Source organism: Macaca fascicularis, chromosome 2 (assembly GCF_037993035.2).
Source record: "Macaca fascicularis isolate 582-1 chromosome 2, T2T-MFA8v1.1".
Classification (NCBI taxonomy): Eukaryota; Metazoa; Chordata; class Mammalia; order Primates; family Cercopithecidae; genus Macaca; species Macaca fascicularis.
In genome coordinates this window covers 148725085-148739031 of record NC_088376.1, presented here as the reverse complement: position 1 = coordinate 148739031, position 13947 = coordinate 148725085, and the positions used below count along the sequence as shown (strand labels likewise).

Below are 13947 nucleotides of genomic sequence, written 5' to 3'. Positions count from 1 at the left end.
GCAAGAGCAAGACTTCGTCTCAAAAAAAAAAAAAAAAAAAAATTGAAACCAAGGCCCAGAGAGGGGAAGTCACCCACCCAAGGTCACAGAGCTGGAAGGAGTCTCGAGCGAGGTCCAGACCTAGATCCGCTGTCCCATTTCATTGCTTTGTCTTGAAGCGGTGTGGCTTCCCACAGTCCCAGCAATGATGCCTGTGCAAGCTACCCATTCTATCTGGCCTCTGACAGGATATGAAGCACGTGGCGCCCTCCTCCACTCAGCCCGTGCCACACACCTTTGTGTGCTCGCATCTGCACACTCACTCAGCCACATCCTCGAGCATGCATGCATGCGCTAACAGCCTCTCATGGGCAGTAAGGCCCACGCCTGCCTTCTGGGTGCCTCGCAGGCTACATTTTAAATACATGAAGCAGGGCCACGAAGCCACCCTTGTGGTTTTTCCTGAGAAAGCACTCACCATTCATTTTATCTGAAATTTCCTGAGCACCCCATTGTCACAGGGATCAAGCTGGAGTGAATCAGCATTCATGTTGGCTTCCACAGATAGGGTCACTGTGGGACATTTGGAGACACAGCCTACCCCCAACTAGATCAGGCTGCAGCAGGGCAGGGTGGCCACTGAGTTCTGTGGCAAGAGGCCTGGCTTGGTTGCCTTCCCAGCAGAAGAATCCTGTGCCTCAATGTGTGCATCTGCATAATGGGTGCTCAACACAGAACAACTTTACCATCTACAGAGTACTGTCAGAGCCTTGGTTCTATGTGATCCTCAAGTCAGACAGCCCAAGGCCCCTCAGAGAAGCTGAGTGATCCACTCAAGGTCACATAGGAAGGAAAGGTATATTCCAACCAGGTCTCCAGATCTGGGTAGGGGTGTGTTGTGGCTGTGATGGTGTTCTCTGACACAAGCTAAGACAGTGGCAACACAGACAGAAATTCCTGGGATGCATATTCCAGGCCCAGAGTAACAGTAGTGGTGGTACAGTGGTGGCAGTGACAGCTGCATCTATCCTTTATGAAGGCCAGTGTGTGCCAAGCACTATTTCCACACATCATATTCCCCATCCTCTGTCAACCCCAGACTGCAGGGGATGCCAGAGACAGGGCTTTTCTTCCCAGAGGCATTGTCTGTCTGTCCCAAGTCCATTAAGTGGCTCTGAAGGGGGACATGTGGCCACTCATGAGGGCAGGGGCTTCTGGACAACCTCAGCACACACATCCCCGTCTCTGATCCCCAGAGAGGCAGGAGGGGAGGGAGGTTTCCTGAGGGCCTACTGTGTGCTGGTGCGCATTTATTCCCATTTCACGGAGGTGAAGACTGTGGCTCTGAGAGGGGAAATGATTTGCCCAAGGCACCAGCCCTGAACCAAAGAACTGCTGGGATTTGAACCCAGGGCTGAGGTTACCCATTGGCCTGCTGCTGCCATGCACCATGCAGCTCATCCCAGCTGATGGCCCCTGGCCCTGCAGACAAGGGGCCCAGCTCCCAGCCCCCCACTCCTGGAAACAGTCCTACCCTTGACTTAATTCCACCCCCTCACTGCTACCCCGGTGGCCTGGGTGCCTCTGGGGGAGCAATTTGTTTTCACACTAGCTCTGAGCAGCAGATGGAGAGTTTGGGGAACGTGATTACTGTTGGGTTTTTTTCTTGAAATCATTTGCTCAGGCTGCAGGCAGGTCCACTCAGCCAGACAGTGCCCCTGAATATCAGCCAGCCTCAGTGGGCAGTTAGTGTATTCCTGCTCTCGCCAGGGGCGGAAACAATCTCTGGGGTCCCTTTGCTGGAAATAAAGATGTGCAGCCTCGTGGGGCCTCAGAGGAGGCCTCTCCCTCAGGGGAGAAGAGGTCAGTGGTTACCTAGATGGCCTGGAAAACTCACTTGAATCCCTCTCAATTGGCCTCTACTTTTGATACAGCCCAGCCTCTTGGTGTGAGGTGCCTCACACATGGGAAGAGCGAAACCCTGCGCTGCCCGCAAGTACAGCACTAGAGCAGAAAGTAAGCCATATGTTAAATGTCTCCATTCCTTCATCTTGCCCCTTCATTCTGACCCCTAACCCAGCCCCTGCTCCTTTACCTACCTCAATAGTCCTTTCTTTATTCTGATTAATTAACCACATCCTACCTTCTAAGTGGCTTATAAAAGTTTGTCTCATACAAACTGATTTTAAATGACCTAAGTTAGGTCACTTAAAACAGACAAAGAGAGAAGAGAAGAAATAGGATGCAGATTCGACAGCTTGATACATGCTGCTGAGTCCTCTGGTGCAGCTCCCAGAGGTGAACTGCATATTCAGTGCTGAGCTACCAAGCAGGCAAGGGGAAGATGGCAAAAAGATGAGTTACAAGAGCCAAAGTCTCTGTTAGAGAACACGCTCACCCTCACCCCAAAGGCCTGTGTAAGCCTGACCGCATGTGGCATGCTATAAATTCAGTTTCTATCCCAGCCTTTCCTGGCCGTAGGGACAAAGGGTACAGTAGATGTGTCCTCTTCCTTGGGGACCATCTGACCCCTCTTCTGAGGAGCAAACTAGGAATGCTTCAGTCACTCTGGCCTTTCCCAAGACCTTTGGAGTTTCTTTTGCCTTCTCAGAGCCCTCTCCTGACCCACACCCTTTCACCTGATCAACCGTCACTCCTTCTTCCAAGCTCACCCAATTACAACTACACTTCTGCCAGGAAATCCTTCCTGACACTCCTGTCTTCCTTACGATAGTGTCCCCAGCATGTAGAACAAAGTCTGGTTTATAGTAGGTGCTCAATCAAAATTTGGTGATTGATTGAATGAGTAAATGAATGACTGGATGTGCACCATTTTGTATGATCCTAGGTACCTTTTCTACCTTCAGAGGGCCTGAGAAGGGTAGGGGAACTCAGGCCTCCTTAAGACAGGAGGATGTTGAGTCTGAGTGGGGCCTGGCATCTGGTGCAGGACCTTAGTGGGCCTTAGTGGGCCGTCCAGCTTCTATGTAAACATGCTCCCTCCCTCCTTCCCAGAATAATCCATCCATCCTCAGCTCACCCATTAGAAAGTCCTTCCCTTTCATAATGAGGAGCGCCTCTACCGGGCTGCTGCACCATCTGGAACGTGAGGAGCGCCTCTGCCCGCCCCACCACGGCAGCTGTCTGGGAAGTGAGGAGCCCCTCTGCCCGGCCGCCGCCCCGTCTGGGAAGTGAGAAGCGCCTCTGCCCGGCCGCCCTGTGAAGTGAGAAGCGCCTCTGCCCGGCCGCCCCGTCTGGAAAGTGAGAAGCGCCTCTGCTCGGCCGCCCAAGTCTGGGAAGTGAGAAGCGCCTCTGCCCGGCCGCCCAGTCTGGGAAGTGAGGAGCGCCTCTGCCCGCCCCACCACAGCAGCTGTCTGGGAAGTGAGGAGCCCCTCTGCCCGGCCGCCGCCCCGTCTGGGAAGTGAGAAGCGCCTCTGCCCGGCCGCCCTGTCGGGGAAGTGAGAAGCGCCTCTGCCCGGCCGCCCCGTCTGGAAAGTGAGAAGCGCCTCTGCTCGGCCGCCCAAGTCTGGGAAGTGAGAAGCGCCTCTGCCCGGCCGCCCAGTCTGGGAAGTGAGAAGCGCCTCTGCTCGGCTGCCGCACTCTCTGGGAAGTGAGAAGCGCCTCTGCCCGGCCGCCCAGTCTGGGAAGTGAGGAGCGCCTCTGCCTGGCAGCCGCCCCATCTGGAAAGTGAGAAGTGCCTCTGCCCGGCTGCCGCCCCATCTGGGAATTGAGGAGAGAGACACTTTCCCCTCCTCCCTCCCCCGCCTCCCGTCTGGGAAGCGAGGAGCGCCTCTGCCCCTGTCTGGGAATTGAGGAGCGCTGCTTTCCGCCCCCCCCCCCCACTCCCCCGCCACCTCCAACTGTCTGGGAAGGGAGGAGCGCTGCTTTCCGCTCCCCCACTCCCCCGCCACCTCCAACTGTCTGGGAAGTGAGGAGCGCCTCTACAGGGTCGCTGTGCAGCCCAAGTGTGAAGTGACAGCCTTTTGTGTGATCTTTCTGCCCTCCCCAAGTTTGCATTTTGGACATTAAAGTTTACTTTTTAATTTAAAAAAGATAAAAGAAAAAGAAAGTCCTTCCCTCTCATAAAGCCAGAGGCCCCTCCTGTACCTTTTCCTCCAGGTGCCCAGCTCAGTGCTCTGGGGCCAAAGCACAGGCTCCCTTTGCCCCCAAGAGAACCACTGTCCCTCGAGCTTTGCCTAACAGAGCTGAGGTGGGGCTGGAGTTTGTCACTCGGCTCTCAAACATGAGTTCCAACTCCCATAGGTCTGGGCACATGCCCTTGGTGAGCCAGATGTCGGGATTTCTATATGGAATTGACTTTTTAATGTTTGCAAAAAATTTCCATTTAAAAAAAAAAACACCAGGCAGACCAAATGAAACCTCTCTAATGGCCTGAGACTGCAGTTTGCGGGAGCCAAAATTGGCTAAGAAGAGACAGGAAGGTACCCCAAGCAAAGGAATGGGAATGGCCAGGGCAGAGGTTTAGAGGCTGGGGAAGAGCCCAGGACAGTGTCCAGGACAGCTGAATACAGATACACTTTGAGGCCAAGTCTCCTCAAATACCCACTGACAGCAAGCAGCCATGACAGCAGGAAGTTCCTATACAGCCAGCCAGTCCCTCACTTTGCACCATGGCTGTCTTCTTTTACGTACGTAGTAGGACACAGATTCTGCCCCCAGTTGAAAAATCTGGACGAGTGTTGGAGTGTTTTTTACTTTCACAGTAAAAGCACATGCCTTTACAGTTTAGAGAGCTTCACACACATTCCTCTGTGCATGGGTTTCCCCAACCTAGGGGTTACTTTGTTCCCATTTTATTGATGAGAAAACTGAGTCTCCGAGGGATGAAACTGGCCCAAGCTCACTCACAAGTCAGTGGTAGAACCAAGACCAAATCCTGGCTCCTCACCTAGTGCTCTGACTTCTGCTTATAATTATACAGAAAGAAAATTCACATTTGAAAGTCCACAACCCCACATAGCATCTGGACATTTGTGTTTCTCAATTTTCAGGGCCTCGCTGCTTTTGTCCAGTGATCTTTGACACCCTGTATTAATTTTTAATATGCAAAATGGTGAGATGCTCTTTGATCTAAATTGAATCTCAAACGCCATTCACCTCTCACACCAGCCTCTGTTGTTTCTGCTCCCAAAAATATGTGTGTAAATATTCAGCAGAAAGGAAGAGAGACCACAAGGTTCAGCTCCTGGGAAGGGCATGACAGGTAGGCTGGACCAGGCAAGCTGTCCCACCTGCAGGTCCTCAAAACCGCTATCTTTGGATACCAAATACCAGAGCCACCAGCCCTAGCCTTCATCCAGACCAATCCTTCATGTCACATGTGGGGAAACTGAGGCCCAGAGAAGGGAAATGGCTTGTCTGCAGTCACAAGGCCCTTTTGCTGTGCCTCTCCTCACCTTGACTGACCCCTTCCTATCTTGTCAAAATCCTGCCAGTTCAAAGTCTTCCTCTCCAGAAGGTCTGGCTTAATCTCCCACCTGGCCTAAAACCTGGACGGTAATAATGACACAGTGCGCCTACCTGGTTTCAGGCACAGCACTAGGCTCCTTACGTGAGACATCTTGCTGAAGCCTCACCCCAACCCTGTAAAATAGGCACTGCTGTCGCCTGCATTTTATAAAAGCAGAAACCGAGGCAGTGAGAGGTGAAGCACTTACCCAAGGTCACTCAGAGCTGGGATTTGAAATCAGGCCATCCGAGTTCAAATCCCACCTGTGTTCTTGGGGCTTGGTTTCCTCAGCTCCGGCTTGGCTGTTCTTCCGCTGAGAAGAGGGGAGTGAGCAAGACATTGTGGCCACCTCCACCTTCTCAGAGGCCCCATGTGAGCCTCAGTGCCCAGGGTTCCCATGTTGGACTTTGATTCTGGGATGCTTGTTGTGGAAACTGCCATGGAAACAGCCCTAGCAGAACATACAAATGTTCTTATGCCCTGAGTTGTTATTTCTGAAAAACAGAGGGCCTCTCAGAAGTCTGTGGGGAATGGGCAAGGGCAGGGGCTAGGGAAGGAGCTGCCTGGAAGATGGAGGGAGGGACAGAGAAGCTACTTTGCACTGACCCCTCACCCTTCCAGCCACATCTCCCTGTCCCAACCCATAGCCTTGGGGGTCTCAAACTAGCAACTTAGGGGCTGAATCCAGCCCACAGATGTGTTGTACTTGGACCTGGCATGTTTTTAATGGGGAGATTTTACATCAAATTCCAAATGTCCAGCTTCTCTTAGAAGATTGGAAGATCTGCCACACTGGGCCCATATTCCCACACAGGAGCTGAAAAGCAATGGAAGGGCCAAGGTTCTTCACTTTGCTCCAGTTTCTACCACTCCCTAATGTCTCCCACTCACCTACTTCACTCATTCACAAAACCCACCCAACCCCCACACCTGTTCAAATTTGCAGCCCCTACTCTGTCTGCTGTCCCAGGACTCAGGACCTCAATGCCTGGCCTGTGGATTCCCAGCATGACAGAGCCCCAGCATATGGCCTGACTTCCAAAATGGAATACGCACGTTATCAGCTGTTTACACTGTGTGGACTCCAGAATGTCGGAACCATGGAACTCAGAAGGTTCAGAGACTCCCCTCTTGGAATCAATCAGGCAGGGCCCAGAAGGTTGGCCGGCCTCACTTACTTTTTTTTGGCAAAGACCTAATTTGCACCAAATCTTATGAGGAGCTCCAAAATGTGAAAACAGAACCTAGGAAAACCACTTCAGGGCCTATAGATCTCAGAACCCCTGGGATTCTCAGGACCTACCCATCTTATTGAACACTCCCATTGTTGAAATGGGGAAACTGCAGCTCAGAGAAGGGAATTGACTGGCCAAAGCCACAGCAAACTGCCATAACAGGCCAGTATTGGCTGGTCATAGCCCCTCCCTCAGAGCCCCACTGCCCTCTTGAACTCTCCCTTCTCCCTAGACAAAACCCAGCCCAAGGAAAACGCCTGAAACTCATTCACACCGTGGCGTCCAGAACTGATGATGGCTTCCCCTCCCAGAAAATCTAAAGGAATTGGAGCTTTTAATTAAAGGAATAAAGGTCAAGTAGAGGAATTCCAGTTGTTGGTTGTGGGTAGAACTGGACAAAAGGAGGAAGACAGGGAAGCTTCCTGCAGTTTCTGGAATCAGTACGTGGATCTCCCAGATGGCCAGCCCAGTAGGGAACAGTGGAGGCAGTGTTCCCACGTGCTTAGATCAAGGCTACCCTGGGCTCTGAGAGCCCAGGAGCTGCCCCACAGCAGCAGCTTGGTCTTAGGGCAGTTTGTCTCCCCATCTATGAAATGAGCCTAACCTGGCTCTGGGTTCCTTTGTTCTCATTACATGCAGGACATGGGATCCCAAGAGCTTGCCTGTACCAACAGGCAGGCTAGTGTGAGGTCTCCTAGGGACGGAGCCATCCCTGGGATCCCCCCGTAGAGGTGTTTCAGCCAGCCTGGCCCTTGGAGGCTCCTGATGGAGATCTCATGGTCAGCATCTGAGGAGACTCCGCATCTAGAACCCCGGACAGACACCCAAACCACAGGCTGCTGGACTCCTGGAACCACTGAGCTCTTATGTCCTTGGGCAACCAGGTCTGTTCCATGCATATCACACTGCCCAGAACCTGGCACCAGGCTAGGCCCACAGTGGGGGCTCCAGGAATGCAAACTGAATGAATGAATGGGTGAATGAGGCAACAAACAACAGACTGTTAGAACCCTAAAACCATACATTAGGCCACAAGGTCCCATCAGCCACATGGTCCAGTCCTGCAACCCTAGCGTGCTGGTGGTGCTGTTTGCGGGAGTAGACTGAAGGCCATAGGTCTGATGAGGGGTGTGTGCCCCTCTTTGACCACCCCCCACCATCTGTCCTCACTAAGACACAAGAAGTGCTAGGGTTTGCTGGGTCAGTGACAGGACTGTCATTGCCCGCCTGCAGGGGCCCATTTGTGCTGCACTGTTCAGGCCAGGCTCGTAATACTCAGACCTGCATTTAGCGGGTGGGACAATTCTAAGGCTTCAGGTGCCAGGCTCTGAGGCACAGGAATCAGACTGGTCTTTGCCCCCAAGGTCCACGGCCCAAGTAGGACACGGGTCCGGAGAAGTGGTAAGCCTGCTGCGGAGAAGGCTGTGGGAAGTAAAGGCAGAGGGCCACTCTCTGCCTGGAGTGGAGGGGAGGCTGCTCAGCAGGGGCCCTTGAGAGGGGCTCACAGTGCTGAATGGAGGAAAGGCTGTTCCTGGTTTGCTGAACAGCAGGAGTAAAGGCCTGGGGGTGTGACAGGACACTTGTCATGGAAAAATAAAATGGCACACCAGCGACTTGGGGGTGGCATGGGGCAACTTGAAAGGAAGGCTGAAGCAAGAAGAAGCACCGACCTCTGAGGGGCATAGCAGACAGTGGACAGAGGGAGCCCTCCCCACCAGAGCCACACACCTCCTAGTCACACGCCTGAATTTCCTCCATGAGAGGTTCACCCTTCCAGACCCCTCTTCCAAGGTACAGATCCACCTGGGGTTTGCCAATTGTGGGTCGTCCATACCCCAATACCAGGGAGTTTAGGAGGTGACGTATACACAGGAAAACAGTGGCCAGTGCCAGAGCAGGGAAGGGCACAGCACGGGCACAGTGTGGCAGGAGGAAGGCAAAGTGCTGGCCTGCCTCTGCTGGGAGGAAGCCACATGGCAAAAGTCAAGGCTGCAGACACAGGTTGTGGGTCAGACGAGAGGGCCAGAGTGCCAGGCTGGGAAACGTGGGCTTTATTCCAAAGACAGTGAGCAGCCTCCCAATCTTCCAGACTTGCTAGTCTGGAAGAATTATCTGGAAATGCAGATGGTGGGTGGAAGTGGGCCCCTACCACTCTGTCCAGGCCCCACATGATGAGGGGTGCACCTGGCTATACCTCACTCCCTTGTCCAGAAGAGGAGAAACCACCGGCGTCAGCTGCATGTCCACCAGGCACGCTCCGAGCACACTGCAAGGCATCCACGGCGAGGGCCGTCCCTAAGTGGGCACTCTTCTGTCTGGTGGGCTGCTCTGTTCCAGTGTCTGCAACAGTGCCAGGCACTTAGTAGGCGCTCAATAAATGCTCATGGACCACATGAATTACCTCATGTGATATTCACAACCATCCATGGGTTAAGTACAATCACCATCACCATTGCAGAAGAATTTACTGAGGCTCAGAGAGCGAGGGCCATCACACTGGGATTTTAATCCAGGCAGTGGCTTCTGATTCTTCTCTAACCACTGTGAGGCATTCAAAAGGAGGGAGAGCAGAAGGAGGGTACCAGTGTGAGGCGGCTGTAGGAGTGTGGATTCGCTTCCCGTGGCTGCCACAGCAAATGACCACAGACTGATTGTGGCTTAAAACAAGGAAAGTTTATTCTCTCATGACTCGAGGCCAGAAGTCAGAAATCAGGTGTGAGCAGAAACCTCCCTCTGAAGAGCAAGGAACAATCCTTCCTTGCTTCTTCCAGCGTCTGGTGGCCCCAGGCGTTTCCTGGCTTATGGCTGCATCACTCCAATGTCTGCCTCTGTTTTTACATGGCATCTTCCCTCTGTGTCTGTGTCTCTTGTAAGGACACCTATCATTGCATTTAGGGCCCAGACAGATAATCCTGGATGTTCTCATTGTGATATCCTTAACTTAAGTTCAACAACAAGACTATTTTCCCAAATGAGGTCACATTCACAGGTTCCGGGGATCATGATGTGGATATATATTTTGGGGGCTGCCGTTCAACCCACTGCACGGTGTCTCTGACTTTTGGCAGGAGCCTGCTTAGGGCCCAAAACATGAAGAGATGTTGGACTCCTGGGCCAGCCGCCTGCAAGTTCTTGCCCTGTTTCTCCTTCTCTGCCCCTAGATTCCCAGAACACGCCTGCATCTCTCCCGGACCCCCAGGCCAACCTCTCTGCTCTCTGTCCACAGGTTTGCCGGGCACCGCTCCAGACCTGGAAAAAAGAAAGCAAATTTTTGGGCAAAACTTTATACCTCCAAAGAAGCCAAAAACCTTCCTGCAGCTCGTGTGGGAGGCGCTGCAGGACGTGACGCTCATCATCCTGGAGATCGCCGCCATCATCTCCCTGGGGCTGTCTTTCTACCACCCGCCTGGCGAGGGCAACGAAGGTAAAACGGACCTCGGACCCAGGAACTGCCCCGCACACCTGACCACCACATCCACACCGGGGGCACTCGTGGCTCACACAAATAATCCTCTCCTTCCAGGGGAGGAAACCAAGGCCCAAGGGGCAGGGCCCCGCTCATAGCCAACACAGCCAAAGAGTGGCCGAGCCAGGCCTCAGCCCCGTTTTCCCTGTGTGAAATGCACAAGAGTTGGACCAGCAACAGTAATTGTTTTAGTGAGCATTTTTGAGCACTTACAGAGTGCCAAGCCCTGGGCTGAGATGTCGCCCCGGTAACCTCCTGAGGTAGCAGCCATGTTTATGCCTGTTTTAAAGATGAGGAAACCTTGGGTTCAGTGCATACTGCTTGGGTGATGGGTATACCAAATTCCCACAAATCAGCACTAAAGAACTTACTCATGTAACTAAATACTACCTGTTCCCCAAAAACCTATGGAAACAAAAAAATGTAAAAAAAAAAAAAAAAAAAAAAAAAACAAAGATGAGAAAACCAAGGCACAGAAAAGGGAGTTACTCTGCTCGAGGTCACCAGCTAATAAACAGTCCTCAGATTTTGCTGTGGAGCTTGTTGAAAACACTGGTGTCAGTCCAGGTCCTAAGAGAGCCTGGTTCTCTCTCTCCAGAGTCCAGGGATGGCTGGATTTTGATAAGCACACAGGTAAGGGCGACCCTGACATCTGTGCAGGCTGATCTGTTTTATAATTTGCTTTTTCAGTCAGTAGGATATTGTAAATACTTTTTTGTGATTCATTATGATTCAACATTTCCTAATGAATGTGCTGCATAAGTAGATAACCCTACTACAGCTTCAGACAAGCAAATTAAAAGTAAATAGCACATAAGAAATAACATTATGGGCCTCATTTTCCCTAAATAAGAAGATGGCCTCTGAGGTCCCTTGAATATTTGTTGCCCTGCCCCCTCCCAAGCCAAAGTTGCCCAAGAAACTGGATAACCAAGTCTGTTAGGCCAACTACCTCAATTTTACACATAGTAAGTTGATTTGTTTTCTTTCATGACTTCTTTCCATAGAGGGTTTAAAGACACAAGAGAGATACATCTCACAGCATGCAGTCAAATAGAAAGCCAGACAGAAAAGGAATGGAAGCAAAGAAACCGGCTATAATTGCTGCCATGATTGAGATTTAAATCTGACTTGAGGTTCCTGGCAGCCAAGACAGAAAGGGAATTAGGGTGATTTGCTGTGAATATACTAGACAGTACCGAATTTTAAAAATAATAATAATAAAACAAAAATTTTTAAATGAAAAAATTAAAAACTAAAAGGTAGATTTGCATAGCTCAAATTATCAACAAGAAGGAAAACTATTTAGGAAGATGACATTTCTCTTTACAAGAATTCTGGGAGGAACTTTCACATAGCACATTACAGGAAATGCACAGTGGGCAGCCTTCTTTACAGAAGTTTTACACCAAATATGAAAGAAGATAGTACATGACGACTTGAATAAGCCTTGAACAAAGCTAAGAGTGTAACACAAATGCGTAATGATAATACTTCTTACTATTTTTATAGCTACCACTAGTTGGGACCTATTATGATAGAAGTCCATTTAATTATCAATCCTCACAACAACCCCCAAAACCAAGGCCCTGAGATAGCAAATTGCTTGCTAAGGGCACACAGCTAGAAAGTAGCAGAACCATGACTCAGACCAAAGCATTCTGGCTTCTCGGTCCTGTCCCTCAGCTGCGTTTCCTCAGAGAAGGACAGGACTGAATCAGCCCAGATACATGGCCTCATGCAACCCAATTCAGCACAAGATTAGAACTCAGATAGCAGGTGGTGGAGGGGGTGGAAGGGTAACATGGACTGAGCTCCTCATGTGTGCCAGGAGGAGCTTCTAACCCCCCAAACAGGTGAGTGCAATCTTCCGTCTTAGAGATTCGGAAACCAAGGCCCAGAGAGGGGAAGGACTTGCCTGCCGTCACAAAACTACCTTAGGCCATAGGGCAGGATTTTCAACCTGAGTCGGTCTGTGGCTCATTCCACGGCTCTTCCCTGCCTCTGGCCGGGGCACTAGCTCAGGCCACGCCCTCGTCCAAGGCAGCTGCACACAATCCAGCTTCACTGGGATCAAAAGTTCTTGGGCTTTGTGACCATCCTGACTCCTTCTCCCAAAGCCCATGCCCTGGCCTGAGATCTGAGCTCTGGGCCTTCCATGTTTCCAGGACTCCTGTGCCCCAAGTCAGGCTTGGGCTCCACCAATCCCCAGCCACCAAGTGCAAAAACAAACTAACAAACAAAAAGCCCTGAGGAGACATCAGTTTCACCAGGGAAGTTGACAGGGACAGTTATGTGGCCTTCTTGGCTCCCTTCTCCCTGCACACAGCCTTCCAGAGACTGGGGTCCAGCTGTGACTGAGCACCCAGTACACATGGCACTTTATGTCCAGGTTCTCAGTGAACCCTCACACCCATTTCACAGACCAGGAACTTTCGGCCAAAGATCCCCAACAGGGCCCTCCCTGAGCAGCCAGTGTTGAAATTGTGTCATTGCTGTGGTGCTACTGAGTTTTGTTTGAAATCATGAAATGCACCCAATTTCTTTTTGACACCAGCTGCCACATCTTGGAAGGCACCAGAGTCCAGCGATCAGAGCCTAGGCACAGGGCCTGGATCTGCCTGTCTGGCCCTGGACCCAGGCCGGCCCTCCATGTGCTCAGCCTCAGTGTCTTCATCCATAAAATGGGGTGAATGATAGTACTTGCCTTGTGGAGCTCTTGTGATGATTGAAGGAAATAATGCAAAGCACTTAGCATGGAGCCCTGAGCCAACTTCAGGAAGCAGGTGTCCCCATGTGGCCGATCGCTCCTGGTTTCTGGAAAAGTGACCACGTTCTTTTTAACACCACACAATTCTAGTATCCTCTACAGCAATGCGGGGGTGGACAGTGTGAGCGTATTAGAGTCACAGGTTCCAAAGCCCCAGCACCTGTCACTCTTGCCTCCAGCCCCTGTCATGTTGAGTCCTCAGAGGCCCACTGCCCGTGTCCGCCCCAGGTCTAAAGATCCAGAAGTTAGAGCCTGAGCCAGGCAGAGAGCCTTGCTTCTGAGAGGGCAGGCAGCCCTGTGCACAGAACAGACTCAGGAAGTTCTACAGAAGGAGCAACACCGGCCCTGTCAGCAGAAGGAAGGAAGGAGGGAGCGCAGGCTAGGGGGAAGAAGGAAAAGGAAAGGAAGAAGGAAGGCAGGGAGGGGCTTATTTATAACCTGGCACCCATAGGAAAGATGGGCAACATTCCACCACCGGCCTCACCAAATCCCCAGTGCTCACGTTGTTTGAACTCATTCAGTTTTATTTCTCACTTGCCATTATCTTAAATGCCTTGGAATGGACATCCTCAGCCCTGAGCTCTGATGCTAGCCAGGTACACGGCATCCCCACCCCCACCCGATCTGGCAGGTGAGGGAACTGGAGCTCCAAGAGCGGAGGGTGGGGACTCACCCAGAGTTGTGGCCTGGGCCCCCAAGTCAGGCCTCAGGCTTCCCGCACTGGGGACAAACTCAAGAGCCAGGGATGAAAAACCCACAACTGGACTCATTCCAGGACCAGGTCTGGGGGCAGGCAAGGAATACAGCATGGTGGCAGCACTACAGGGCTGACCGCCCCCACCAGAAGACACATCTTTCCGAGAGGGAGGCCTGCTCTTAGCAGATGACAAAGCAGGGCCTTGGGACCCAGTGGGATGTGGGTTCAAATCCAGGTGCAGCAGCTCCCAGCCAGTGACTGCCCCTGCCCAGGCCTTACCTTCTCCCTCTGTCAGACAGGGCTGGTCACTGGCAATGTTGATGGGTGGAA

General features: G+C 51.9%; 2 protein-coding genes across 21 annotated transcripts in view; one reads left to right on the top strand and one right to left on the bottom strand.

Annotated features, from left to right (window-relative positions):
* Window positions 1-13947, top strand: part of ATP2B2 (ATPase plasma membrane Ca2+ transporting 2) — a 382664-nt gene that overhangs the window by 284051 nt on the left and 84666 nt on the right. For all 20 annotated transcript variants that reach the window (XM_045384728.3, XM_005547813.5, XM_074032979.1 and 17 more), the window contains one exon: window positions 9911-10108. In XM_045384728.3, coding sequence (XP_045240663.1) covers window positions 9911-10108 — 198 coding nt within the window. The remainder of the gene's footprint in view (window positions 1-9910; window positions 10109-13947) is intronic.
* LOC135969566 (uncharacterized) lies at window positions 2934-4107 on the bottom strand. The gene is given in 2 exon segments (XM_065539609.2): window positions 2934-3657; window positions 3659-4107. Coding segments are annotated over 2 exon segments (1071 nt in total). The 5' UTR covers window positions 4006-4107.